This window comes from Echiichthys vipera (genome assembly GCF_963691815.1).
Source record: "Echiichthys vipera genome assembly, chromosome: 13".
Taxonomy (NCBI): domain Eukaryota; kingdom Metazoa; phylum Chordata; class Actinopteri; order Perciformes; family Trachinidae; genus Echiichthys; species Echiichthys vipera.
Window position 1 is genome coordinate 1,172,706 of NC_139838.1, and position 27,091 is coordinate 1,199,796.

The 27,091-nt window shown below is 41.8% G+C and overlaps 1 protein-coding gene across 2 annotated transcripts in view; it reads right to left on the bottom strand.

The window, feature by feature from the left end:
- The window catches only part of sema4ab (sema domain, immunoglobulin domain (Ig), transmembrane domain (TM) and short cytoplasmic domain, (semaphorin) 4Ab), a 39,025-nt gene extending 12,328 nt beyond the window's left edge, over positions 1-26,697 (bottom strand). For both annotated transcript variants that reach the window (XM_083926146.1, XM_083926145.1), the window contains exons 1-11: positions 26,562-26,697; positions 20,580-20,832; positions 19,160-19,320; positions 17,283-17,342; positions 16,984-17,082; positions 15,878-15,971; positions 14,678-14,800; positions 14,034-14,161; positions 8,494-8,675; positions 5,496-5,640; positions 1,399-1,585 (exon numbers count right to left, since the gene is read on the bottom strand). In XM_083926146.1, the coding sequence (XP_083782272.1) occupies positions 1,399-1,585; positions 5,496-5,640; positions 8,494-8,675; positions 14,034-14,161; positions 14,678-14,800; positions 15,878-15,971; positions 16,984-17,082; positions 17,283-17,342; positions 19,160-19,320; positions 20,580-20,676 (1,276 nt within the window). In that variant the 5' untranslated portion in view covers positions 20,677-20,832; positions 26,562-26,697. The remainder of the gene's footprint in view (positions 1-1,398; positions 1,586-5,495; positions 5,641-8,493; positions 8,676-14,033; positions 14,162-14,677; positions 14,801-15,877; positions 15,972-16,983; positions 17,083-17,282; positions 17,343-19,159; positions 19,321-20,579; positions 20,833-26,561) is intronic.
- Between the last annotated feature and the right edge of the window lie 394 nt (positions 26,698-27,091).

Genomic DNA, 27,091 nt, shown 5'->3' on the forward strand with positions numbered 1-27,091 from the left:
ACAGACAGTTCAAAAGTAAAGTCACCTGTGATTGGACAGCAAATCCCTCACTCATTGGTCACCTCTGGGGCATTGGGACGTTTTCCCCTCCGATTTTTCTAATAATTATTATAACGATACTACTACTCAGCCGCACGCGTGCTGACGAGGACCAGAGGACGGGAGTACATTACACCAGTTTTAAAATCGCTGCATTGGCTCCCTGTGTGCTTCAGGATCCATTTTAAGGTTCCTTTACTAGTTTTTAAATGTCTTAACGGTCTTGGGCCTTCTTATTTGTACAATACTTTTACCCTATCGACACAAACAGATCCTGAGGTCCTCCAGCGCACGCCTTTTAGCCATACCACAAGTAAGAATTAAAAAACACAGGGAGGTGGTATTCAATTTTTACGGCCCCCGACTTTGGAACAGCCTGCCGGAGAACCTCAGGGCCGCAGAGAATTTGCGGCCCCCAAAAAAGGCCACAGAGCCATTTATGAGAACCCGGAGGTGATGTATCACTCTGAAGGGGTTTTGTCTATCGCCGGTGATCAGCTGATCAGTGATACAGAGGCGCGTTCTTCGTTCTATGTCTGTGGTTGTGTGTGCGTGAGTGCGTTTGTCTTTGTGTATCTGTGTGTATATTTGTGGGGGTGGGAGGTTTGTGATTTCATGTGTTTCTTTGTTGTTCATGTTTTGCTTTTATTTTCTGTTAGGCACTACTGTAAAAGTATGAAGTGCCATATAAATAAAGATTGAGTTGATACTGCTATTATTAATAATATTATTTACTATTACTATTATTTTGAATAATGGTTATATGAAGGATAATACTACTACTACTATTATTAATTATGATTATAATAATAATAACAATACTACTACAACTAATGAGAATACTGCTACTACTAATCATAAACTAATCAATTATTGCTATTATTAACTAGACCTGTCACAGTAGCAGTTTCTCACACACACACACACACACACACACACACACACACACACACACACACACACACACACACACACACACACACACACACACACACACACACACACACACACACACACACACACACACACACACACACACACACACACACACACACACACACACACACACACACACACACACACACACACACACACACACACACACACACACACACACACACACACACACACACACACAGCATTGTACTGTACTGTCATACATCATTCCTGATGCACACTCAAAAACTGCACTGCAGGAATGCAACAGTGTTTTTCTTTTGCTTTTTGTCTCTGTAGCATAGAAGGACTACAAGTGCATTTTGTTGTGGTACCCTGTGTTAAAGTGACGACTTAATGAACCTTGAACCTTAAAAACAGGATATACTTTGTCATAGTGGTGTGTCTCCAAACACGGCCTACCTGTAAGCAGGAACAGGACAGTGTAGTCTCTGTTGGCAGCCCGGATTCTCTGGACAGTCAGATGGCTGTAGCTGTGCTCAGCAGACACCATGATCAGACTTCGTCCAACTGGTCGCACACTGTCGTCTGCCAGGAAGTTCTCTTTGACAAAGTGAAGGGCATTGTCCGACGCGTTGTGCAGACCACACTACCACATTAAAATGATATCTTGAGGTTAATTAAACCACTTTACTGTTAAACCACAAATTATTCCTTTTCAACACAACTTGGATCCTATTTTCATGGTTTTGTAGTTTATTACAATGTATTTGTGTTTTGTTCCATATATGGCACCTCCATTCATTCATTCGACTAAACTAAATCAAGAGGTGGATTTTCTCACACTGACAAACACTCCATTAATATTTCACAAACTGCAGTCTGTAGAGTAGAAGACATAGCTGAGTGACAGCTGGTGCCTGTCAGACAATTAAAGGTACTAACACACGAAATACACATATTCTAGTTCTGAATAGAAATACAAATTTTAGGGGCAAAAACATATTTTTCTTCATGGACTGGTCATTTAAGATTTTGGGCTATTTGAATTCTTTAATATGTCTTCTTTCAGACTAGTGGAAAGTACAGCGGCCCTTAATTGCAAATCAAAACAGCAAATAGGAAAAACGACAGCAAATCATGAAAAAACAACAAATCCAAAAAAGGAAGCTACAAATGTAACTACGGTTCTATGAATCCCTGATGACCGCCAGAGGCAGTGCTTAACACAGGTTATTAGTGTTAATAACAACGTATTAGTAAGTCACGTGACTTCGGATGACCTCAGCTCAGGTATAAGTTCCAATGTCATCCACGAGATTGCTTCCTACAGAATATTTTGTGGTTCACAAGACTCTGAGTGACCTGGATTTCTGCGGTCATCCAGGATTCATAGAACCTTAGTTACATTTATAACTTTCGTTCCGTTTCATCCTTAGTGACCGCCAGAGGCAGTGCTTAACAAAACATGACTCAATCAATGTGGAGCCAGCATCAGCCATAAGGCTCTCCACCTCAGCCAGTCTCCCAGCTCTCACAGCAAGAGGCATGTAACTGCAGTTAAAAAAATAACTGAAAAGAACCCCCCTTAGGTGTTCCAGGCCAAGACAAGAGGGACATTGGTCATGGCTGTCTATGGGCTGAAGAGGAGCCATGAGAGTCAAAGCCGAGTGAGAGCATTGACCTTGAGAACAGGACATGAACAATTGTAAGGCTATGGTGAGAGGAGAGCAGAAACGCTCTTTATACCTAATGCTCGCGTCCATGCAAGGCAGCCTGAGCGACAGCACTCCACTTACCGTGAAAACAGGACACAAAACAGTGTTTAATGCTATTGTGAGAAGGGAGTGAGGACACACCCTTCACTAATATGGCAGCTATCAATATAAACCTAGCGCCGAGCACACGCTCCCGCTAGTATCCCCTCAAGACAATTGAGTGAGAGCAGTCCGCTATCCTTGAAACAGAAGAAAATGCTAGTGTGAGGAGATCGGAAACACTCTCTCCAACCAATAAAACACGTTGAAACGCTCACGTTAGTGTAACCAATATCAACAAAGTAACATGAATGTTGAATGAATGTTAGCTTGCTTCTTTAGTGAAAACACCACAAAGTAAAAAAACGATACATGCAATTAGAGGGGAGCAGAGACACTCTGTGACTTTGTTGTTATTAATACTCGACCTGCGCATACCCGTTGTAAGCACTGCCTCTGGAGATCAGTAAAGATAAAATAGAACACAACAACAAATCCCAAAATACAACAACAAATCATAAAACACAAGTAATAGGAAAACACAACAAATCAAAAAAGAAACCACAACAAGCAGAGATGATAGGATATCTATCAGGCCTATCGATCAGAGGATCCTCCTGATTGGACAGAGTGTCTTTTAACAGGAAGGATAGGTGAAAAACACACGGAAGAGCATCTGTTTTGAAAACATGAGTACTTCTGAAGATATATTCTTTGTTATAATGAATTATTTTGATGCACGGCATACCTATGATGTGATCGGCAGGTTCTCCAACAATTTATTCCCACAAAGAGGGCAAAACATCCTTTACCAATTTTGGATAACAGCAAATGAAGGAATGTGGTCAGGTAAGCTAGTGAGTGAGCACTCATTTCCTGTTAAAAGACAAGCAGTCTGCTGTCCAATCAGGAGGATCCTCTGATAGATAGGCGTACCTTTTCTGGTAGAAGTTAATGTAGTTGTGTTTTCCTATTTGTTGTTGAGTTTTATAATTTGTTGTTGTTTTTCTATTTGTTGTTTTAAATTCCACTTCAGGGCCACCGTAGAAAAAAGGAAGAAAACATTTGTCATTGTCTGTTATCACTTTGTCTGTTTGTGTCTGTAGATTTCTCTTAAATCCACCTAAAGTAAGCATCATCATTTACATATTAAAATAGGGATGTCGAACTGATCCAGTTAAGGACCGCTGTGGCTGCAGGGTTTCATTTCAACCAAGCAGGAACACACCAGTATATCCGTACTGGTAATATAATCATTGCATGTACATTTTTGTCAATAATTTATAATATATATTGTTATTTATATTAGTAGAACACAGACCTCCACCAGGTCTGGGTTATTTGTGTTGTACTTTATAACATGTTCAGTAGCTAAAAAGCTCAGCAACATTTATAAAAATATATTTTAATTTTGACTTTTCAAGTTTAAGTGTTTTGATTAATAAAAAGAAATATATCATTTTAAGTTCCACATGCTGTCATCTAATATTTTATTCTATTACTTTTGATGATGTTTTAGTTCTCCGCCATGGTATTGTTTCAGTATAGGTATTGAAATATTTTAGGCAGGTATCGTACCAAACTCATAATTTTGGTATCATGACAACACTATTCGTTACATTGCTCAAGTATATGCTCAGACCTCTGAAGTGAGCTTGGCTAAACTCCTCTGGATGTCAATGGTTAAAAACCCTTCACACAACAAGAGCTCATCTGTTTATGAACTTTTGGAAAGTGGGTATTGAACATATAGCCGTTAACGTCAATGAGGGCAGTTTTGCTGGGTAGTGGACTGGTAGCTCGGGCACAGAACAGCAAGCTAGTGCTGTCCATGCGATGAGCCGTTCAACTTAGCAACAACCAACACCCTTTGTAAGGAGACGGAGGAAGGACAAACTTGGCTATTTTGAACAACCCAAGACCCTGTCACTTACTTAAAATGCGGCTATACTACACTGTCACTTTATACCACCACTACATCACTTATTTTGTGATACTGTAACTTACTGCTGCTACACTTTACACTGTCTCTTTATATCACCACTAAATCACTTTATTTATTTATTAATGGTACTGTAACTATCTGCTGATACACTTACTGTGCTTTAGGACATGCTGTTACATTTCACTGTGGTTTACTGTAACTTACTTAAGTACGAAATGCTGCTACACTCCACTGTGCCATACTGTCACTTAGTTCTGTAGGAAATGCTGCTACATTTTTAAAACATAACTTATCGCTCCTTCTCACTTATCTAGTTTGTACTTATTTCATTTCAATCTGCTGCTGAACAGTGCGTATTGTTGTATATTGTATATACCTACGCTTAACCACGATGTCTGTTGCACTCTGTCACACTTAGTTCATTGCTTGATTTATCTGATGTTAGATGTTAGATTGTACAGTATTCAACTGAAGATTAGTGGAAATAGCTGTCTACTATGTTCCCTCAGTGAAGTAAACTGTCCCCTCAATTTACTAATATATGCCCTTAATTTACTAATGTATTCCCTTAGTTTACTAATCTATTCCCTTAGTTTACTAATCTATTCCCTCAGTTTACTTTATGGCTCTTTTTTTCTCGACTGACACCAGGGGGCACTGTAGATATACATTTTACCGTCAGTTTATATTTACAATAATTACTGTTAAGTTTGCACATTATTGTTAATCTTTTTACTTTTTATATTTTGTTTTTATTTTCACTATTTACATGTGCACTTTTACTTTGTGCTACAGCATAACAAGTTGCATTCTATTTTATGATTCCATATTTGTATCAATTAGGAGTGAGAATTTACCTCGCCTGGATTTGCGACCTTCTCTTGAACTCGTGTGCTCCACTGTAATGTGTCCCGGTTCAGGACTTTGTAGTTACCAGAGAAAACTGATTTGATGTCAGTCAGGCGGAATGAACATACTGCTGACCGTGCCGAGTTGACAGACCTAGTAAATGGAAAAGAAAAAATATTTAAGACAGTAGGAATAAGACATACACACAATACAGCAACACACGTGTAGATAAATAAGGAGAGCACAGGGGTCAGAGCAGTATGAAGATACGGAACAGTGCTGAAGCCTCCAGTTCCAGCTTGACATACAGGATATATTCTCCTCTGGCGGCAGCTGTAGTTACAACAGAGGCCAAATAGTCAACCACAAAATCATTAGCCAACCAAAAATTCATTGGTCGCAGGAAAAACAAACAAACATTTGGAACCATGTCTTTTCAAAATTAAGTGAAAATCTATGTGAACCGTGGCTAGTTTTGGTCCTAAAAGGCTGGAGGGCTTTTAATTTAAAGGGCCGGATACAGAAAGTTGTGACATGTATGTAACGATAGCCTAGCTAGCTGTCCATGGCCGAAGTTTGAAAGCAGAGATAAATACATTTTATTATTGTTATACGCTAGTATTACACTATTCGTGTGTACATTGCCGTTGTCAATAACAGGCGGCAGACTTATAGCTTTGTGCACTTGAATAAATGCGTTATTCAGTCGCTCATATCAATATTTGACTTAAGAAGCAACATTTTTCAATTAAAATGGATTTTGGTATATGACTTAATTAATGAATACACACAACAAAATGTGTAAACCTAACATTGCGAAAATATTTAGAATAATATCCTTGGCATAAAATAAACAGTTTCAACATAGAGTGCTTTTCTCCCATGTTTTTAAAAACACAGAAACAAAAATGATCCATCAACTAATGACAGTCCCTCCTAGGAGCGTTGTCTGCGCTAACTATATATATATATATATATATATATATATATATATATATATATATATATATATATATGCGTTGATTAGTCCACTAATCGACTAATCACTCTAAATGATGACCCCTGGTCGACCATGAATCCTTGGTCGGGGGCAGCCCTAGTTGTAACCGCCTCTCTTCTCTATCCACACGGTGTACGGTGTCCTAAGAGAGTGTTGTCAGAGCATTGCGCAGGTCTACATATTCCTCAATGCTTTGGACCAAACATGTTGCTAAATGTATGTGTGGGTGGGTTTTGCAGTATTTCTTCGTGTGTTCCAAATGGCACCCCTCCATACACCCACCATACCACCAATACACATAGACAAGACCTCTTTCACTTATTTGGCACCATTGTTTTTCCTAACTTCCCCTTTCCACATAGACATTAAGTTGTAAGACAAGCAGCTTCCAGTGTACACTGCTGAGGGATGAGCTGTATCACCATTTCTTTGAACTCTACACAATGACATCTTTGTTGCTTGCAGTTAATTCTATGGAAGACCCGCGCTCTGTGTTGCTTTACTATGATAGTTTGTCAAAAATATTTGTCAAAATGATACAATATCCACATTTGAGTCGGAAGTACAACCTCAATTTCAATGAAGTTGCACATTTGTGTTCCCCTGTGGAATGATCCAAACGGGTGTTTTTTGAGCATTCCACAACTTTCCCAGTCTTTTGTTGCCCCTGTCCCAGCCTTTTTGGAATATGGTGCAGCCATTCAATTCAGAATGAGTGGATTTTTGCAGTAAAACAATATAGTTTATCAGTTTGAACATTTAATATCTTGTCTTTGCCTGGAACATGCTTGAATTTCAAATTTCAATTTCCTCCTTCAGGAGAGCAATGGGAAAACACCTCTCCAGTGACAAACTTTGCTCAGATGCAAGCCACTATAGTCGGTGTCAGACATGTTAGAGGACAGAAACAGAAGAAAATCACTTTTTTGAGTGAAGGGGGGAAAACATTGTACGGCTATGTTTACACTGCAGTTCCAGGTGACCTGAATCAGGATTTTCTAGCTCATATGTGACCCATATCTGATTACTTTTGACAGGTTGTATTGAATCTGACATTTTCCAATCAGAATTAGGCCACTTTAAAATGTGCTACTAAATCAGATACGTATCGTTTTTTTTCAATGAAGCCGCAATCTGAACAGCCAGGTTGCATTTAAAATGGGACTTTAACGTCATTCTGACCGGTGCTGCACTGTTTTGTAAATTAATGACAAATAAAGTTGATTTAAAAAAAAAAGTGTGCCACAGGCTGAGCCAGAAACAAAATCAAAACAAACATGGAGGACAGCAGTGAAGCAGGCGGCCAGTGGAGGGACAATGAAGGTTAAGTACAGTTTTAGGATGGTCTGCCGCCACACACTGTTTTTAGCATTAAGCCATAAAGTCCTACAATACCCGTTGCTATTGCAATGTTTGCTTTTGTAAACACCGTTGTGGCGTGATGTCATCAATGATCAACTGCGCATGTGTCACTTCAGGAGCGTGAGCTGTTCACACAGCAATCCGTAGACAGGCCAAAGTTAAAGATGTAATGTGAACAGACAAACAAAAAAACTGATTTGAGCAATAAATTGGAATAGTGCATTAAGATCTGCAGTTTGAATGGAGCGTAAGAGGCACAAACTTACACGTCCCTCAGAAAATGACACTTGATGTTGTGGGGGAAAAAGCCAAGTAAGGTAAGGCTGGGTGATAAGATCAAAATCTGCTATCCAGATGTAGGTCATTTCATATCTGGATAACGATATATAGCATGTCTTCTGGTAATTTAATGAACAAATACATTTATATATGAAATAACTACACAGTAAAGCCTAATGTTGTACGTCTTAAATATTGTCATAACATATTTCAGCCATTGGTTTTCTAACATCACAATAAAAAACGATGAAAAAAAAAAATATATAATAGTCATTGTTATAAAAGTAATGGTCATATCGCCCAGCCCTAGCTTCAGGGAATGCAGATCAGGTACTGTATGGATTCTAGCCCTTGGGTTGACTGACCACTGGGAGGTGAAGATGCCATAAAAGAGTGCTTCATCTGCATGAGCTCCCTCTGCTGGTGGTAGGGTGTCTATGTCCTGGATCACATTGTAGGGCAGCTCATTGTCAGCCTGGCATAACAGCTGAGCTTTGGCAAACGTGGTCCAGCGTCGCTGCAGGGTCCGCTGACCTCCAACATCACTCTGACACATGAGAGGAGAAGGTGTCAAGCACAACACAGCACTGCAGCCTGATGTTATCATACAATTAGGCAAATTCTCAGCTGTCTTCTGTCAGCAGTATCTTATTAATTGGCTTATTAATATGCAATGACATCATCGGATCTGGAGACGATAGCATCCTACCTGAAGAAGAACGACAATATTTAGTTAAAGTCAATTATTATATTATATTATATCAATTATATACCTCTTTTGAATTTAGAGCCATTGGTTCAGATATGTGGACGACACATGGGTTAAAATCAAATCCAGGTGCAAACCTTTACCGAACATATAAACTCAGTGAACAGAAACATCAAGTTCACCAGAGAAGAAGTCAAGGACAATAGTTTGCCTTTCTTAGACTGTGACGTCCATATGGAGAATGACAGGAGCTTCCACATTGGTGTATACAGAAAACCCAATCACACAGATCAATATCTACTGTTTGACTCCCACCACCCCCTGGAACAGGACTCAGGAGGCTCTTCAACAACTGGACAAAGCCTTGGCTGTTTGTTTTCTTTCACATAGCCTACTAAAACGACAGTATATTAACAATATTAATGATATTATCCTGTGGGCCCACCACTTACAGGAAGAACCGCTGGGGTCGGGTGCGCTGCTGCACGGGTGGCAGTGAAGGTGAGGGGCCTCGACGGACCAGAAACGGGCAGCAGAGGCTGGCTCTGGGGACGTGGAATGTCACCTCTCTGTGGGGGAAGGAGCTTGTGCGGGAGGTCGAGAGCTACCAGTTAGATCTGGTGGGGCTTACCTCCACACACAGTCTCTGTTGTGGAACCGTACTCCTGGATAGGGGTTGGACCCTATTCTTCTCTGGAGTTGCCCAGGATGTGAGGCACCGGGCGGATGTGGGGATACTCACAAACCCCCGGCTGAGCATCACGGTGTTGGAGTTTACCCCGGGGGAGGAGAGGTCGCCTCCTTACGCATGGTAGTAGTAGGGTGGTAGGGGGGAAAACTCTCACAGTTGTTTGTGCATATGCAACGGACAGCAGTTCAGAGAATTCAGCCTTCTTGGAGAACCTGAATGGAGTCCTGCATGGGGCTCGAGTAGGTGACTCCATAGTTCTGCTGGGAGACTTTAATGCCCATGTAGGCAATGATGAAGACACCTGGAGAGGCGTGATTGGGAGGAACGGCCTCGCTGATCTAAATCCGAGCGGTCATCTGTAATTAAGACTTCTGTGCTAGTCTTGGATTGTCTAAAACTAACACTATGTTCGAACATAAAGATGCTCATAAGTGTACGTGGTACCAGAGCACCCTAGGCCAGAGGTCGATTTTTTGATTGTATTATCTGATCTGAGGCTGCATGTTTTGAACACTCGAGTGAAGAGAGGGGCAGAGCTGTCAACTGATCACCATCTGGTGATGAGTTGGGTCAGAGAATGGGGGAAGATTCTGGACAGACCAGGTAAGCCTAAACAAGTAGTGCGGGTGAACTGGGAACGTCTGGAGGAGGCCTCTGTGCGAGAGATCTTCAACTCACACCTCTGGCGGAACTTTTCTGGCATCCCTGTGGAGGTTGGGGGCATTGAAACGCGGTGGGCAATGTTCAAAGCTGGGAGGAGGACTTTCGGACGGCACCAAGGTGCTACTGGAAAACCATTCGAAACCTCGGGAGGGGGAAACAGGGAACCGTCAAAGCTGTTTACAGTAAGGATGGTACACTGGTGACCTCAGCTGATGAGGTAATCGGGCGGTGGCACTTTGAGGAACTCCTTAATCCGACTAATGGCCTCTTTTGTAGAGGCAGAGCGGGAAGCTGATGGGGAATCATTGTCGATATCTCTGGCGGAAGTCACTGAGGTGGGCTGAGGATCTCATCTCTGCTTTTTGCAGATGATGTGGTCCTGATGGCATCGCCGGTCAGTGACCTTCTGCAATAACTGGATCGGATCGCAGCAGAGTGTGAAATAGCTGGGATGAGGATCAACACCTCTAAATCTGAGGCCATGGCTCTCAGCAGGAAACCGTTGGATTGCTTACTCCGGGTAGGGAATGAGTCCTTACCCCAAGTGAAGGAGTTCAAGTACCTTGGGATCTTGCTCATGAGTGAGGGGTTGATGGAGTGTGAGTTTGGCCGTAGAATCGGAGCAGCGGGGGCGGTATTGCAGATGCTCTACCGCACCGTGAGCCGGAAGACAAAGCTCCCGATCTACCGGTCAATCATCATTCCTACCCTCACCTATGGTCATGACCAAAAGATTGAGGTCGTGGGTACAAGCGGCCGAAATGGGTTTTCTCAGGAGGGTGGCTGGAGTCTCCCTTAGAGATAGGGTGAGAAGTTCAGCCATCCGTGAGGAACTCGGAGTAGAGCCGCTGCTCCTTTGCGTTGAAAGGAGCCAGTTGAGGTGGTTCGGGCATCTAGTAAGGATGCCCCCTGGGTGCCTTCCTAGGGAGGTGTTCCAGGCACGTCCAGCTGGGAGGAGGCCTCAGGGAAGACCCAGGACTAGGTAAGATTACATCTCCACACTGGCCTGGGAACGCCTCGGGATCCCCCAGTTAGAGCTGGTTAATGTGGCCCAGGTAAGGGAAGTTTGGGGTCCCCTGCTAGAGCTGCTGCCCCAGCGACCCGACCCCGGATAAGCGGTTGAGATGAGATGAGATATATTAACAACAGAGAAAGGGATCGTTGTCATAGTTCTGCATTACCTGTTGATTCAATGAGCTAGCAATAAATGTCTGCGTAGGTCACCTCTGGCCTCGTTAAAGGCTCATTTCTGCTCTACATTAGATATGCATACGGAGCCTTCTGTCCGTACTCCAGGCAGTGTCGGGCACTGTACACAAAAAGTGCAGTGAATAGCAGGCGCGGGTAAGTCATCAAAGCCCAGACGTACATCCTGAAATACTGAAAGTTTCAATTTCTCTCAACCGTAAAAACAATGTCTTGAATTGTCCGTCCACACTCTAGGATGTATTCAGTGTCTCACAGACCACCGCCGTCTACAACGCTGCCCGCCATTTTGCCTTCTTCTTACAGACGCAGGATCAGTATCTCCTTTATTGTCGCCATGTTTGTTGTTGACAAAAAAAATGTTTTCAAACTTTATTGGAGTAACTTTTGAATCTGACTATTTTTGTTTGTCTCAACGTCCATTCCAACGTAAAAGACGCTCGAAAGCATAAGGGCAGTGACGGTAACGTACACCTCTATTTACGTATGAAATGGGAGCATAAATTAGCCTTTACCCACTTCTCCTCTGGTAAGCTGTACGGACATACATTCCCTAACTCTATTTTTTCGATATAACGTATGACGTAATACAACTGTCTGCCTGACAAACGTTAGCCATTCCAGGCCAGTTAACTGAAAAAAGGCGAAATCAGGACAGACTAAGGCGGGATTTGTTTTTACCACCAAACAAAGCTGGCGGTTTGTTTTCACCGGAATGGGGACGGGGCTTCATGTGCTACTCTCATCTATCTGTGCCAAGACTTGCAGCAGTCATTGGTTATGGTCTGATTAGCAACTTGAGAGGGGATAATAAGTTGGAGTTGAGAGACGGTGTCTCTATTAACAGATATGTGCAGGTGAATGCAGATAAATAACAAAAAGCTAATGAAAAGGATAGAAGATGGGTTTTGAGTTTGTATTTTGGCAGATGTGTTTTGCCTCGTTTGCTCTCTACACAGACTGTTTACCTGCATGTGACCAAAGCATGCTCATACGTGACTGGAAAAAACTACTTGGACGACAAAGTGAAACCAGACCGCTCCCGTTAACCAAATCTTGTCCCTTTGCCTACAGATTCTACATTACTATGCTCTAACTGTTTTTTGAGATTAGTCCATTACAACACTATCACTTACTCAAACAAAGGCCTGTTCATTTCATTCACACCTCAATGACGGTGTCAAACTGAACATGATGGACATCATAAAGCAGACTTTAGGTCAGACTGCTTACATATAATATTAAAGGTGGAATGGAGAATGAGCAGAACACCGCCATTTAGTGTCTTAAGATCGTAGTCACAACAACACATAAATAATTCTAGCAGTCAGGTTGCCAGGTCCGTTGCATAGTGTGTCAAGCGATCAGCTTGCTCTACATCAAGTGATGAATCATACAGGGCAACGACTAATTTCGACTAATCAATTAGATTAGATTAGATTTCTTTATTTATACCCGCAGGTAAATTTGGCTTGCAGTGAGAGACATTCATACAAAACAATACAATAAATAAAAATAAAACTGTAAAATAGTAAAAACTACACAATTCATCATTATCCCCATCATCATTCCATGCTGCCCCATAAAGTGCATTTCATATGTTATGTGGCTTCCCTCAAAGTGCACGGCATAAAGTGCATAAGTGCATTCATCATCATCATCATCATCATCATCATCATCATCATCATCATCATCATCATGTAACCCAGTTAAAAACATAAAGCAATATCATTTCATACAAGTATATAAATAGTGTGATTTAAAAAGGTTGAAATTTATTAAAATGGTAATGGTATAAGCATTTTAAATATATATTATATGTTTGTTTTATTTGAAGGATGATGATTCTGTGAAAAGTGTTTAAACCAGCATTTATGGGGTTAATTGAGATCGGCCAGAGAATTACATTTTAGATGAGAGGACAGAGAGAGAGAGAGGCCATGAGAGAGAGTGGAAGAAGAAGACACGAGAAGCGTCCATGGAAGCATGTAGAAAAGAGTAATGACAAGAGACTGTTGAGCAGAGGTTTGTGACCAAGTTCGAGTTTAACCCGGACTCTTCAGAGGACTATATGGTGACTGTGTGAGTGAATTACTCAACACGTGAGAACAGTATTTACGTTAGCCAGTCTTCAACTGGAAGTCTTTCTTTGAGTTATGTGTAATCGATCAGTTGCCGAACATCAAACAGCCCTGGCAACCCGCAATGCCCAACACTATTGGCTGGTACAATGTAAACAGAACTTGACAGAAAGTCATTGACAAACCCGTCAATTTTTCTAAAAAACATTAATTTCAGACTAAATATATTTTTTTATGGAAAAGCAATACTTTCATTCAGTATCCCTCAAAACACCCCCTAGGTGTACTATTATTTTTTAAATATATATATAGCTATTGATAAAGATTCTACATAGTCAACCTTTATATAGGTACATCAAATGCAATGTATGCATGCTGGCTCTGTGGAGAGGGGGACATGAAGAACCGGTCTGGACCACTTGTGAATTTGAAGAGAAAATTTGATTTACAACAAAACTGGTAAATGTCACAAATTGTATTTTGTGTATGTGCAACTGAAGAACAAATGTGGGTGTACGAATGGTTTGTGCATGAGGCACATTGTTTTACACTTACCATGCAGATCTGAGAAACACGAGAGACAATTAATTTGTCAATAAAGTCATACTCTCTGCCCACTTCACTGAAGAAGAAGTAGATTTTCTCCTCATTAGGAATGAAAGTGGAGCTGATGAAGGTTGGGTCTACAGCAAACACAAGGCAGAGTATTAATTGTGTCTGAGGGCCTCTCATGTAATACAACAGCGTCAAACAAACAAAAGGATACAGCTTATCAGTGTGTTAGGCTTAATGCATGAAGCCCCTTTTTTAATGATGTCGGTACAATAAAGACAGAAAATACTCAATTTATTGTGGGTTTGTCAAATGTGAGCTTAGTTTAATAGAGTACAGTTATCACATTCAAATCATGATTCTACTTGTTAAACTACTGAGGTCCATGCACATGCCATTTCAGGGCAGAGGGACCATCAAGACCTTTCCACACACTGATAAGCAGTACACTAGTCTTGTTATGTTCTCAGTTTGGGCAGTTCATATCCCTCACATGCTAACTACAATCAACCATTACTGCCTTAACAACTGAAGAAAATATTCTAAACTGAGTGCACACAAAAATGCAGATTGTGAGCTGCAAACATGTTTAATCATTATTACTATGCTATTGCTACCATATTTTTCATTTTGACAGATTCACTCACCCTCCAGCCATCCTAATGCATCATCCAACTTCAGGTCCACACGCCTGCCCTCACTGAGGTGTCTGGAGATAACTGGCCGATTCCCCCTGTAGTCTGCCACCGTCCCTGTATACAGCTCTCCATCTGAGAGACACAACACCACATATCATCATGATGATATATTTTCTCTCTCTCTCTAGTCACCAATTAACCTAACACATGCATGTCTTTGGACTGTAGAAGGAAGCCGGAGAACCAGGAGAACACCCACACAGACACGGGAAAACATGCAAACTCCACACAGAAGGGTCCCAGCCCGATTCGAACCAGCAACCCTCTTGCTGTGAGGCGACAGCGCTAAGCACCACACAACCGTGCCGCCCTTGAATCATACAGGCCACCTTAAATCAAACTACAACTACTCTGTATTTCGCACTTTGAGAAAGAATTAGTGGTACGTCACCTGAGTCCGGAGTCTCCTAAATTCCTCTGGGGCCTTTTTTGTAATAGATACAGGGTGAGTGAAAGGCCATTTGAGAGGGTGTGCCCTCAAACTGTCCGAGCGGCCACATTTTACCCTGATGGAAACACACCTATTGGGATCCAACATCCAGACCACATGCTGAGGTCTCCTGCTTTACATCGAGTTCGGATCTCAGTGAGATGTAACCAGCATGCGGGCACAATCTAGACAATTTATCAAACGATAGTCTCTTGTGCCATCTTCCTGCCACAGAGGATGTTCTTTCTCCCAAAAGTGAGCAAAGGAAACTTGAGCTGCTTTCTGCAGAATGAGATTCTCCCCATTTGTACTTTCTCTGCTCATTCTACTGGTTCATGTTCACTATTGAAGTCGTCAATCATTTGCTAATTTTGCTGCTTCGCAATAGAACCTAAAACACGGGGGACATTTATCGTAAATAATTTACTGGAAATTAAATGTGTTTATCACAGAATTAGCAGAGCTTTGTTAGCAGGGATGGAGCACAGCGGGCCACTGCTCTCGCCTCAACAAAGCAAGAAAATAGGAAAAGAAGATGTTTTTCACGTACCATCTTCCATCCATCTAACCATTGATAACACGTACGGGTTCTAGTTTTAAGTCCAAGTTTCATTATTTGGGTCCAGCAGGAAATCCCTCCACACAGACTTAACAGCAGCCACATTTGTCTTTCAACTTGTCCCAGAGTGTAGCAGCTGCGGCTTCATTGCTGTACCTACCTACGATGAGAGCAGTGTTGCGTTGGTAGGGGTCATAGGGGCAACGACCTCTTCCTTCATCAGGCCTGAGGCTCATTGTTAACGTGTCTGAGTTCTGGACAGAATAGAGGAAGAAGTCCAGCTGATAGCAAACTTAATAAAAACTTGGCCATTTAATGTGTAATTTGTGAGCAGTAAGAATTGTGAACGTTAAAGGGATACTTCACCCATTTGCATTAAGCTTTGTAGCACTTCAGTATGACGATGACGCAAAAAACGTCTTTTTACATCATCGTCAATCTGAAGTCTAAGAGAGACAGGCTCTGCTAAATTTACAAGCACTAGTTCCTAATTTTTCAAACTCGCCTATAGCTGGTGAGACCCACTCACACTTCAGACCTATCACAGATGAGTGGGTGGGACATTACTTGGTTGGTGGGCCGCAACCTACAGAGACTATGTGCATCTATGTGTGTGCTTTGTAGAAAGTAAACAAACATGGCAGAAGGTTATCAGTATGATATGGAAGAGTTGCCCATGCCTGCTCGAGCCGGGGAGGGCTGGTGGTGCGCCTGCGCTCACTATGGAGCTAGAATCGGTCTGCTGCACACATTTTTGAAGATGTAAATTGAGGACACGGTATGTGGTGTCAAGCATCCTAGTTATGCCCCGCATATGGACAGCGGTGGTTCTGGACCCATATTTCAGAATCCCTAAGAGGAACTGGAATCGTCAGCCATGGCCAGCAGCACAAGCAGACGTCTGACTGTAAAGTGAATGTTTTTATTTTCTTTCTGTTCCTGACGTAGCCTCTGATGGGCGGATTTATAGACCTTTTTTTTGTTTATTTTTAGTCCAGGGGTATTTTTTATTTTTATTTTGTACCAGTGGGAGTTGAGTACGCAGCTGTGCATTGTGGTTCACTATGGGAGTTGTTTACACTCCACAAGCACCATGGAGTCACTTTCTGCCTTTTCTCTGCGGCGAAGGCACCAAATTAGAAATGTATGTTACATTTCGACTACACACAGTATACAGTCCACTTTCAATACATATGAATGTTTCCACCGGTGAAGTATTCCTTTAAACAAACCAATCAGTTTAAATGTCTGCTGAAACAAACTAACAATGTAGGTGCAGCGTGGACTGAAGGCAAATGTTCCACAGGTGTAGATGTGGGTAGTGTTCAAGAACTGCAATACACGAATGAAATTGGGACAGTCGGCCTAGAAAGAACACAAAAAAGAAAATCAATTTAGAGATTTCAGTAAAACCAGAAAGTACAGCAAGCAGTGTGTGCCTTGGATCTTACACATCAAGATGTCATCACATCTGCTCATTAAGGAAATGTACATGGAATGCATGTTACTGAAGGCTTTGTCCAGAGGAGACCTTTTCACTTCACTTTAAAGTTATTTGTACTTGCCATTTTCTTGCCTTTCATAGAACATTGTTCCAGGTCTTTGTCTGATGGACTCCAGTCCAGCTAAAAGAAGAGAAGAGAAGAGCAGTTGAACAATGACAGCTTCAGCACATTACAAACTTGACATTGTCCAATACAAAGCTAGAGTTATTGTGCAGGAAGAACAGAGCAGTTAAATGTAGCAGAGCCATTTCAAAAAGCAGGATTAGTGAAAACTCAATCACCCCAAGATGAGGGAAACTTCAGATAACTTAAACTCTGGGTAACTCTGTGAACCCAATCCTGTTGCTGGCAGTTTTTTTTTTTTCAAGAAAGCCTGAGATTCTCTGAGTCTCCTCTGCTGACAGAGCCAGACACGCTGTATCATTACCTCATTCATTCAGTCCGTATTAAAGTGTGGATCGAACACTTAAACATTGGAGATTAATGATTGTAAGAATCAAAATCCTGGTCGGATATGAGTTTGGTACTCAGGACTATCTAATGTTATCGCTTTCATGGGCCGTCTTTGCCGTTAGGTTTTTGCCCTAAGGGTATACGCAGTAAGCTACGATAAACCCAACCGTTTGCCATATAATGTGACAAAATGCAACGGTTTTACCTACCTCAAACATTATCAAACACACAATTAGGCTATTAGGCCCATGTATCTTAGCTCGGGTGCTCTCTAAACTCAAAATGTCCATAAGAAACAAATTCCATTGTGGTTGCTTCCATCGTGTTGCCACCACTTTCTTTGCAGCAGTTATACCAGCCAAGATAATACGACAGTAAGGAACAGGAAAGCTGCATCATCATTCAGAAGAAGAAATGCAGGGGAAGAAGGGACATTCTTTCCAACAATTCTTGATAGGGCTCAGTGACTGAAGTGTTGAAGGAGCTGAATAAAGCCACTAAATGCTGCTGAGCAATGATCCAAATAAATGTCTAACATTTAAATCTACTGTATTTAACCACAAAATCACAAACACATTATTACTTGATCAGATCGTGATCTTACAATCATATCTCTACGTCTTTGATCTAGGTTATATATTTTAACATTTTCAACTATATTTTAAATGAGAAAGAAGAAAACATTATTGTATTAACTTATTGACATGTTCTCTAGCTCTGATCCAGGCGTCATCCACACAGAGACGCATTTTCCTGTAACCGCACAACTTTAGTATCGTCTTGGCCGACCATCCACACGCAGCCGCCGTTATCTCAGCCTGAAAACGGTATCTTTTGAAACCAGGTCCCAGAGTGGGAAGATTTGAAAACGCAGTTACAGCGCCGAACCCAGGCCTGGCATGTGTACTACAGCATTTTGAGTGGGTTTCAATGCTTTTGTGTGGACGCAGGTATTTCCTGAGAGACACCAAATTTCTTTTTTGGGGCTTGAGTTGATAAACTTTGGGTTCATTGCACTTCCACTTCTCTTTGACAGAAGTGACAGCTTTTAGTCATTACACCTCACTTTCACTGTTTACTTGTGAAGATGACAAGTCAACAGCTATCTTTACTTGGACAGCAGGAGCGCCCTGAACGCCTCCACCTGAAAAGATTTAAACTCAGAGCAGAACAGTCTGATGTTGGATTAGGACGGGTGATTCAGCAGTTGCAACTGGCATCTGTCGGTTCGGCCCATCCTTAACATAAAAACATCGTTTTGCATCTGTCTGATCAGGGCCAAACTTTAGTAACTTAGTGCGCACTCACACTGTCCATCCGTACCGTGCCCCGTGCATTAGGGTACTCACACTGGTCACGAACTAGACTTCACCCGTAAAACCTGTTTGGGCACGGTACGGATGGACAGTGTGAGTGCGACCTTAAGTACTGAAGACTCTCAGTTTAGGTTGGACCTGCAACTCCACAAGTGGTCGGTGCCCCACCTTACTCCTCAGTATGATGGTGTCCTTGTGGCTAACATCCAGTGCTAGCACAGCATCCCGGGCTCCTACATACAGCATGTCTCCATCCTCACTGAGCAGCATTGTGGTGGTGTTGCTGACATCATGGTGACTGAAGCGAGTGAGATGTCTCCCAGGACTACCTGTTGTTTCACAGCAGTTAACACTGGGATTAGGCATTTACACTTAATTACCACAAACAATTTAAGTAGACAGATGTAACTGGCTGAAATCTGCTAATTTGCATGGATCATTCATAGTCAGCCCATCAAAAAATGTCACAGCATTAGATTTAGTCCATATCATTAATCGTTACCAGTCAGTGAGCGTTAACACCAACAAACAAGATCACCTAGAATGTAAAAGTGCCTTGTAGTATGGACATTATTCCTACTCTCAAGTGGCGTCATAAGCCTTCAAACTGGACTTCCAGGTCATTTCTATCTTATTACCTGTACCCTTACCACTATGGCAACACCAACACAGTCCCTTTTTTATGCATAGTGCTATTGTGAGTCTAAGAATGATAAAACAATGGGGTGTAAGGCGGCTGCTGATATCACCACAAAAATGTAAAAAATTATTTACACAGGCCTGTGCAATTTGCCATTTGCTTGTCTCATAGCAATTATCCATGTGCCAAAGCTATAATGATGCGCAGTCACCAGCCCACACAACCCATTACAAGAACCAACAAGTAAAATATGCATTGATCAAGCATGATCAAGCACCCGTATGGGAGGGAGGACCCTGATTCTAAATGTGCTTCATTATCACCAAGTCTCTCACCAGGAAATATAGCACAGAAACGCGTTTTAAATTTTTTTTTGGAAAACCACCACCAGTGAAGAGGAACACTAGTACCGCAACCACGACAATGGTAAGCAGCCGGAGTAAGGAGACTCTCCGCCCGACCCTGCCTGCAGTTGCAGTTTAAACAGTGAGTGATATTTTGTAGGGAACTGTTTTGGTTCTTGGGCTGTGGGTGACAGAGTTGTAAGAATGAGAAAGGTCAAGTGGACGTGGTTTTGTGCACATAATGTTAGTTCAGTATTCAGTGGCTGCAGGTGTTTCCTGGCGAGCGCATGTGCAAATTTTACGCTCCCCTGCCGCCTCAGCCCAAATTCTGGTCAGAAAAACCCTGTACTACCTAATTTAGATACTTGCAACTAGCACAGAAGCAGTGAGATGTTATCTGCACAGCTCAGAGTCCATTCCAAAACTTGCGGGTGCTTTGAGACACCATTTGTTTATGTCTTATTTAGGGTTAAGTGGATGCAAAAAGGCCACACAATCTATTTGTGAATTCATCCCAAAGTGTACCACTATTTCCTAAAACATTTTGCATAGCTTTGTTGTAGTGTTTGCCAGCAGGATAAAGGAAATCAAAGTCTTTACTCACCCATGGGAAAGGAGACTCTGGGAGTCAGTCTTGACAGACATGGGCTCAGAAAACCCAGTAAGGCCACGATGAGGGACAGCAGGCTGGGATTCTCCATAACAGCAGGAATGAGGGAGTCAGACCTTAATTACATTTAAGGTGTGAGGACAAGCACGTCTGATGTTCATCCAACAGTGTCAAAGATGTGTTAGCAGGGCTGGAGATTATAGATGAAGCCATATACTGTGGTTTGTACAGCAGACTATCACTGGATCTGAGACAGGAAGATAGGCAGACATTTCTACAAATGTATAATAAATGCAGCCCAGCTGTTATCAAAGTTAACACATTTGTCCACCCATATACTATTTAAAACCCAAATCACATGGAGTTCTTCTCCTATGCGGATAACATAGTGCTATACAAAACAAACGCATCCAATCTTCAGCTGCTCGCTTACAGAACATGCACATGATGTGAGCCATCTCAGATTTATGAGTATAAGTGTTTCAGTGAGAGGGGTCATTTAATAGTGTGCATAAGGATTTGTAGTAGACATATGTTAAGTGTAATTCCGGCGCAAAATCATCCCATGGTCTTTTTCGGCCCTTACATACATTGAATGAGCCATCCATTTTTTTGTGTGTGTAACAACTATTAACACAGAAATCCTGGAGAGGCGCTAACAGAAGACGTGGCTAACACTGATTAGCTCGGGGCAGTACGGTGAAGGCATCAAAGCGGCTTTTTTAACCGCTAATACTGCTCAAAATAACACAAAACCAAGGCGACGGCTTAAAAAATAACAGCAAACCTTTGCAGTAGCATGATAAGAGTCATACACACAAAACGAAGCACCAACAACGTAGTTAGTGAACCTGGAGTTTATTAAAAGTGTGTTTTGAAAGAGTTACCAACTGCCCTTGATATCAGCTCCTCTCGTAGTAAAGTCCATTCAAGTGAATTACCAAAGTCAATCTAAAAGGAAGGAGTCCACTGATGATTTATTCCATCAAAACACATAAACTGTGGTTTGGTGAAATATAAGTTAATAATAGATGTATATGGTTTGGAAAAATCTCAGACAGCAAATTTCCCCACAGCACCGAAATGTCACGTGAGGGGGTGGGAGAGTGCGTTGCAGGTTCTACAGGTAGAGGTAGAGCATCAGACATAGCATCAGTCTTTTTTTTGGTGTGTCTTTGGGTACTGTGAGCCCATGGACACCGAAGAAGAATGTTTATGCTGCCAACAGAGAGCCATTTTTCACCTTGGCTAGGAATCATTGAATACTGCAACACACTTTGACTGTTATGGAGTATTTCCTATTCCTCATTAACGCACCATACTGGACACTTTTTTTCCATGTCCCAAGAAAAAATTGGAACAGGCGACCGATTCCTAAATAAATCATCAATGGACTCCTTCCTTTTGGTTCGCATTTGGTAACCCACTTGAATGGACTTTACTATGAGAGAAACTGGTACCTGGGCCAGTAGGTAAGTCTTTTAAAACATTATTATAATAAACTAAAAATAACTATGTTGTTGGTGCTTCGTTTTATGTGTAGGGACTCTTATCATGCTACTGCAGAGGTTTGGTGTTGTCTTGAGCAGTATTATTGGTTAAAAAAGACGTTTTAATGACTTCACTGTACTGCCCAGAGCAAATCAGTGTTAGCCACGTCCGACTGGTAGCAACTCTCCCGGATTTCTCCTTTAATAGTTGTTCCACAAAAAAAACTGTCTCCATGGCTTATTTGATTTATGTAAGTGCCAAAGTTTTGCGCCGGAATTATTAGTGGAACTTTGAATTCATCATCATATACTAGTGCAGTGCCCATTCGGGGTAGGCCTTTTCTGAAGTTTTGCTTGCAATGGTTTTGAGAACTGCTCATGTGATCAAGTTCCCACTTGACACTGCACTCTGTTTGTCCCTCACCAACATACCTGCCAGGTGAGAAGTTGACTGGATGAACGGTTCCTGTGATATGTGAAGAACAGACAAACTCACAGAGATTCCTTGCTTTATATTTAGATATGATTGATTCTATATATTTCATGTGTTTCTTTGTGAAGTTAGTTCCCTGAATCTACTCCGAATGCATATTGTTGTCTGACTGATTCAGTGCCTATGTACGGCTGCCTATGTGTGACATCTGTCTGACATCAAGCACACAGAAGGTCTCGGCCAGTGTTGTTAAACATTGTGGAAAGAAGGAAATAAAGACAAGTATCCAATATTAATTTGTCTCTTAAAAGTTCTACTCCGTATGATTTTCATCCATTTAATTTTCTTTTAAGTTCCTCTCTATGACAGAGTGAGTTAAAACAATGGTGATTGATCATGTGACCCACTAATGAAAGCACTTGTTGCCTCTTTGCTGAGTATTCACATCTGTGTGTCTGTGGAGACATTCCCTCTCTAAATGTAAGTGACTGTTGACAGCGGTTGGTCTGTCGCCCCGATCGTCATCAACAGTTATGCTGCGTTCACTCGTAATCGGAAATCGCAAACCTCATCTTTTGATCCAGGCTTGTAGTAAGGGCAGAAGTGTAATAGGAACATGTGTGTGTATGGATTTAAGAGGTCAACATATAGGGGACAGACTGGAAGTAGAGAGGTGAATGTGTTTCAATAAAGATTACAAAAGGGCAAAAAAAAAAAAAGTCAACACACAGTGATCATGAACGTGACAAGATGGAGGCTCTGAAAGAACAGGCTCACCTGCAGTTACACCTTGCTGCCACAGAGGCCGCTAGAAACAAGATATCTCAATTCTTATGGAGTACAACTTTAAATAGTTTTTAATCAGTAAGTAAGTAGGTACATAAGTTAGTTAGTTACTGCAACAAGTTAAATATATAGTAAAAGCTATCATGACACTGTGTGAATATAGTATGTTCAAATGAAGATTCAAAATTTATTAATGTTAGGCCATTGTTGACTATTTTGCAGCTGTTGATCTGATGGCGGTGTTGGGTAATAACTAATTACATCAAGAGTATGTAATAAGATTACAAAAATATATATATATTCAGCCCAGACTACATATGAAACTAGAATTAGCACGTTTTGGTCATGTACGCTTGTATTGCACTTTACATCCAAATTGTTCAGACTCACATGTGCAATGAAGACTTTGAAGGAATTTAACGAAAGGTGTTAAGGTTTTATTTTTTTCAGATCTCTACAATCAGCAGTTTCAAGACCAGTGCCACGTGTTCAGTATATTTTGAATGTCAAGTTCTGCTTTAAAGCCCTGCCAGAATGTTATCTGGACAAGACCAAAGTTATCTGCATGGGAAGCGAGTTACCACCCAAGCATATCTTTGGAGCATACAGTACCTTTGAGGTTATTCTTGGGAATTTTCTGGACAGTAATTGTCATAGTTTTGGATTGTTGCAATAATAATAATAATAATAATAGATGATTCCAATGGCATTAAATGTTTTTACAATGGATTATTTAACTATAAAGCCACAAATCTACGAGTGTGTCTGTGTGTCCTTCACATATCTCAAGAACCATTCATCTCATCTATTTCACACTGAGCAGATGTTTTACTGTAGAAGTAAGTCTCAAAGAAAACATTTTTTTTTCCTGGATTCTGGGGGTCCAGACAAATCTGTCCATATAGACCAAGCCCATTTCCATTTGCGTCCAAATCTGTGTTTTTTTCCTTGCAATCTTTCTGCACATATTTTGAGCCATTATCACCGAACATCACTGGGCCACCGGTCCATACAGTTAGGCTATAGCCGGCATAAACACACCAAACAGTGGCGGATTGCCGTCAGCGGCAATAACTGCATTATTCGCAGGGAGTCATGTTCATGTGTTTCAAAGTCAACATGTATCAGGAGTCACAGGACTCTGTTACTGATTGGGTTATCTTGAAAAACTTCACCACTGAAAGTTGAACCATCCCAAACCTTTAGTTTGACCGCAAGTTTTTCATACATTGCATTTACATGCACATCAGTAACCCGAAAATGGCCTTATCCCTGTTCAGGAAATGATGGGATTATTGAAGGTACCCTCGTATACATGAGCAGGGGTTGAATGGGAAAATGACGGAGTAACTCATCCTCCGGTACAGAAGGTGGCTCTCCGCCAACATACAGCTGGACTGAATACAGCTTGTTTTCTGCGCTGTTGCTTCCTGCTTTATTTTATTTCCGGGTTAAAAGCCACTACTGCGAAGTGGGGAGCATGAAAAAAAAGAAGTTTGGAACGACCAGAACTCTCCCTTGAGCTGGCTGCCAAACTGAGCAATCGGGGGAGAAGAGCCTTGGTTAGAGAGGTAAAGAAGAACCCAAAGATCTCTGTGGATGAGCTCCAGAGGTGCATTGAGGAGATGGGAGAAAGTTCAAGAAAGTCAACCATCACTGCAGCCCTCCAGCAATCAGGGCTTTATGGCAGAGTGGACCGACGGAAGCCTCTCCTCAGTGCAGGACACATGAAAGCCCGCATAAGGTGCATTTCCATTACGGTCGAATACCCAGAATAAGGCGGGTCTGCCTCACTGAGGCTTTTTTAACCACTAACACTGCTCCAAATAACAGCAAACCTCCGCAGTAGCATGAGAAGAGTCCCCATACATTAACCAAAGCACCAACAACGTAGTTAGTGAACCCAGAGTTGATTAAAAGAGTGTTTTAAAGACTTACCTACTGGCCCCTGTACCAGCTCCTCTCATAATAAAGTCCATTCAAGTGGATTACCAAAGTCAATCCCACAGGAAGGAGCCCATTGGTGCTTTTTTTCCTGTGAAGGGACTCTACTCATGCTACTGCAGAGGTTTGCTGTTATTTTGAGCAATATTCGTGGTTAAAAAAGACGTTTGAATGCCTTCACCGTACTGCCCCGAGCTAATCACTGTTAGCCACATTCGACTGGTAGCAACTCTCCGGGATATTTCTGTTAATAGTTGCTACAAGAATTTTGATGGCTTATTTGATTAATTAATTTGCCGAAAAAGACTGTGGCAGGATTTTACGCCGGAAAATCACTTCAAGGGGTTTTGAACACTTTCCGTACCCACTGTATGAAGTCTGATTGGCCATGACCAATTTGGTACCATTTGGCCAATAGCAATCGCAATAGAAGCATCATCTAACTATAAAAGTGTGTGTGTATGCATGTATAGCTGTCCTTTGCATATATCAAGAAATGCTCATCCAATCAACTTCACACTTGGCAGGTGTGTTGCTGAGGACCTAGAAGAGTGCAGTGTCGAGCTTAAAGACGATCGGATGAGCAGTTCTCGAGGATGCTGCAAGCATCTGGGGATGAGCAATCAGCCCATTTTGAAGAGGTATGCACTCGGAACGGACCCTGTGTTCCTGAATAAAAATGGGAAATGTAATTTGTATTCTGTTACTGACGACATTTTAAAGTAATCTGACACAACTCTGTCACATGCCACTTTTTGGCATGTCACCAGCACACAACACTAATGCTGACTTGTGGCAGCTCTTCTTCCGCTATTCAAATGTCACCACACATGCATGATTAGTGCAGCATGTAACTCCTCATTCAACTAATTTCAAAGGATCACTTCTGCCACTGGTTTACTCGAGTTTGAACACGTTTTGTCCACACTACTGACACCTTTTCATTTTAGTCCAGTAGCTTCATCAGAAACCAACATGGTTCGATCAACGCGCGCGTATGTGTGTGTGTGTGTGTGTGTGTGTGTGTGTATGTAGTCTATTATTAATCTTAGCTTTCCTTCTGTGTTCTTTGTATTCCATCATGTTTACCGCATGAGTAGCAGACAGGAGCTGAGAGAACAGTGAACTAAACACGTGGTAGTCGAAGTTACGTATTCCCATCCATTCCAGTTTACGTTCAGTTGCTTCACTGCTTCAGTATTCAAGAGTCATTTTTCTTATGTGCGCAACAGGACGCCATAAAACAAACGAGCCTCATTTTCTCCAGAGACAAACAGCACTCATCCGCTGGTGGACAGCCTGCGACAGTAAAAGTTCTCTTACTTCTCCGTTTGACGCTCGATCCAGAAAAAAATCCAACTGCTCTTGTAGCGGTGAAAAGCAGACAGAAGAAACGTGACCCGGTGAGGGAAACCGCCGACCGCGGTTGAGCCTGTAGTGTAACAACAAAGCCTCAGAGCCTCCTCCCATCTTAAGATCCATCAGGATCCAGCCTCCACCTGCAGGCCAGCCACACACATAACAACCATCCAAACAGCAGGGCCGGGGTCCGCCTTTCTCAGGCCCGAGGCACAGTTTAGTTCCCCAGGGCTCTCAAGTTTTAAAGACGGGCAAGAATTACATTTTTCAGTAACTCAGCATTGAAAAACTGGTGCTAATTATCTGCAACATTCTCTAACAGCACTCAAGTTGTCATTGTTTGTGTCAAATAAGTTGTAATTTTGTTCTAATGTAACATTAAAATAGGGGATGACTCACTCTGCTCAAAGTGATGCTTGGAGCTCCAGATACAGTAGTGCTTTTTTTTTTTCTCTGATTGGTCATTGTGTAGCCCCTGTCTTTTTGTTTTTGAT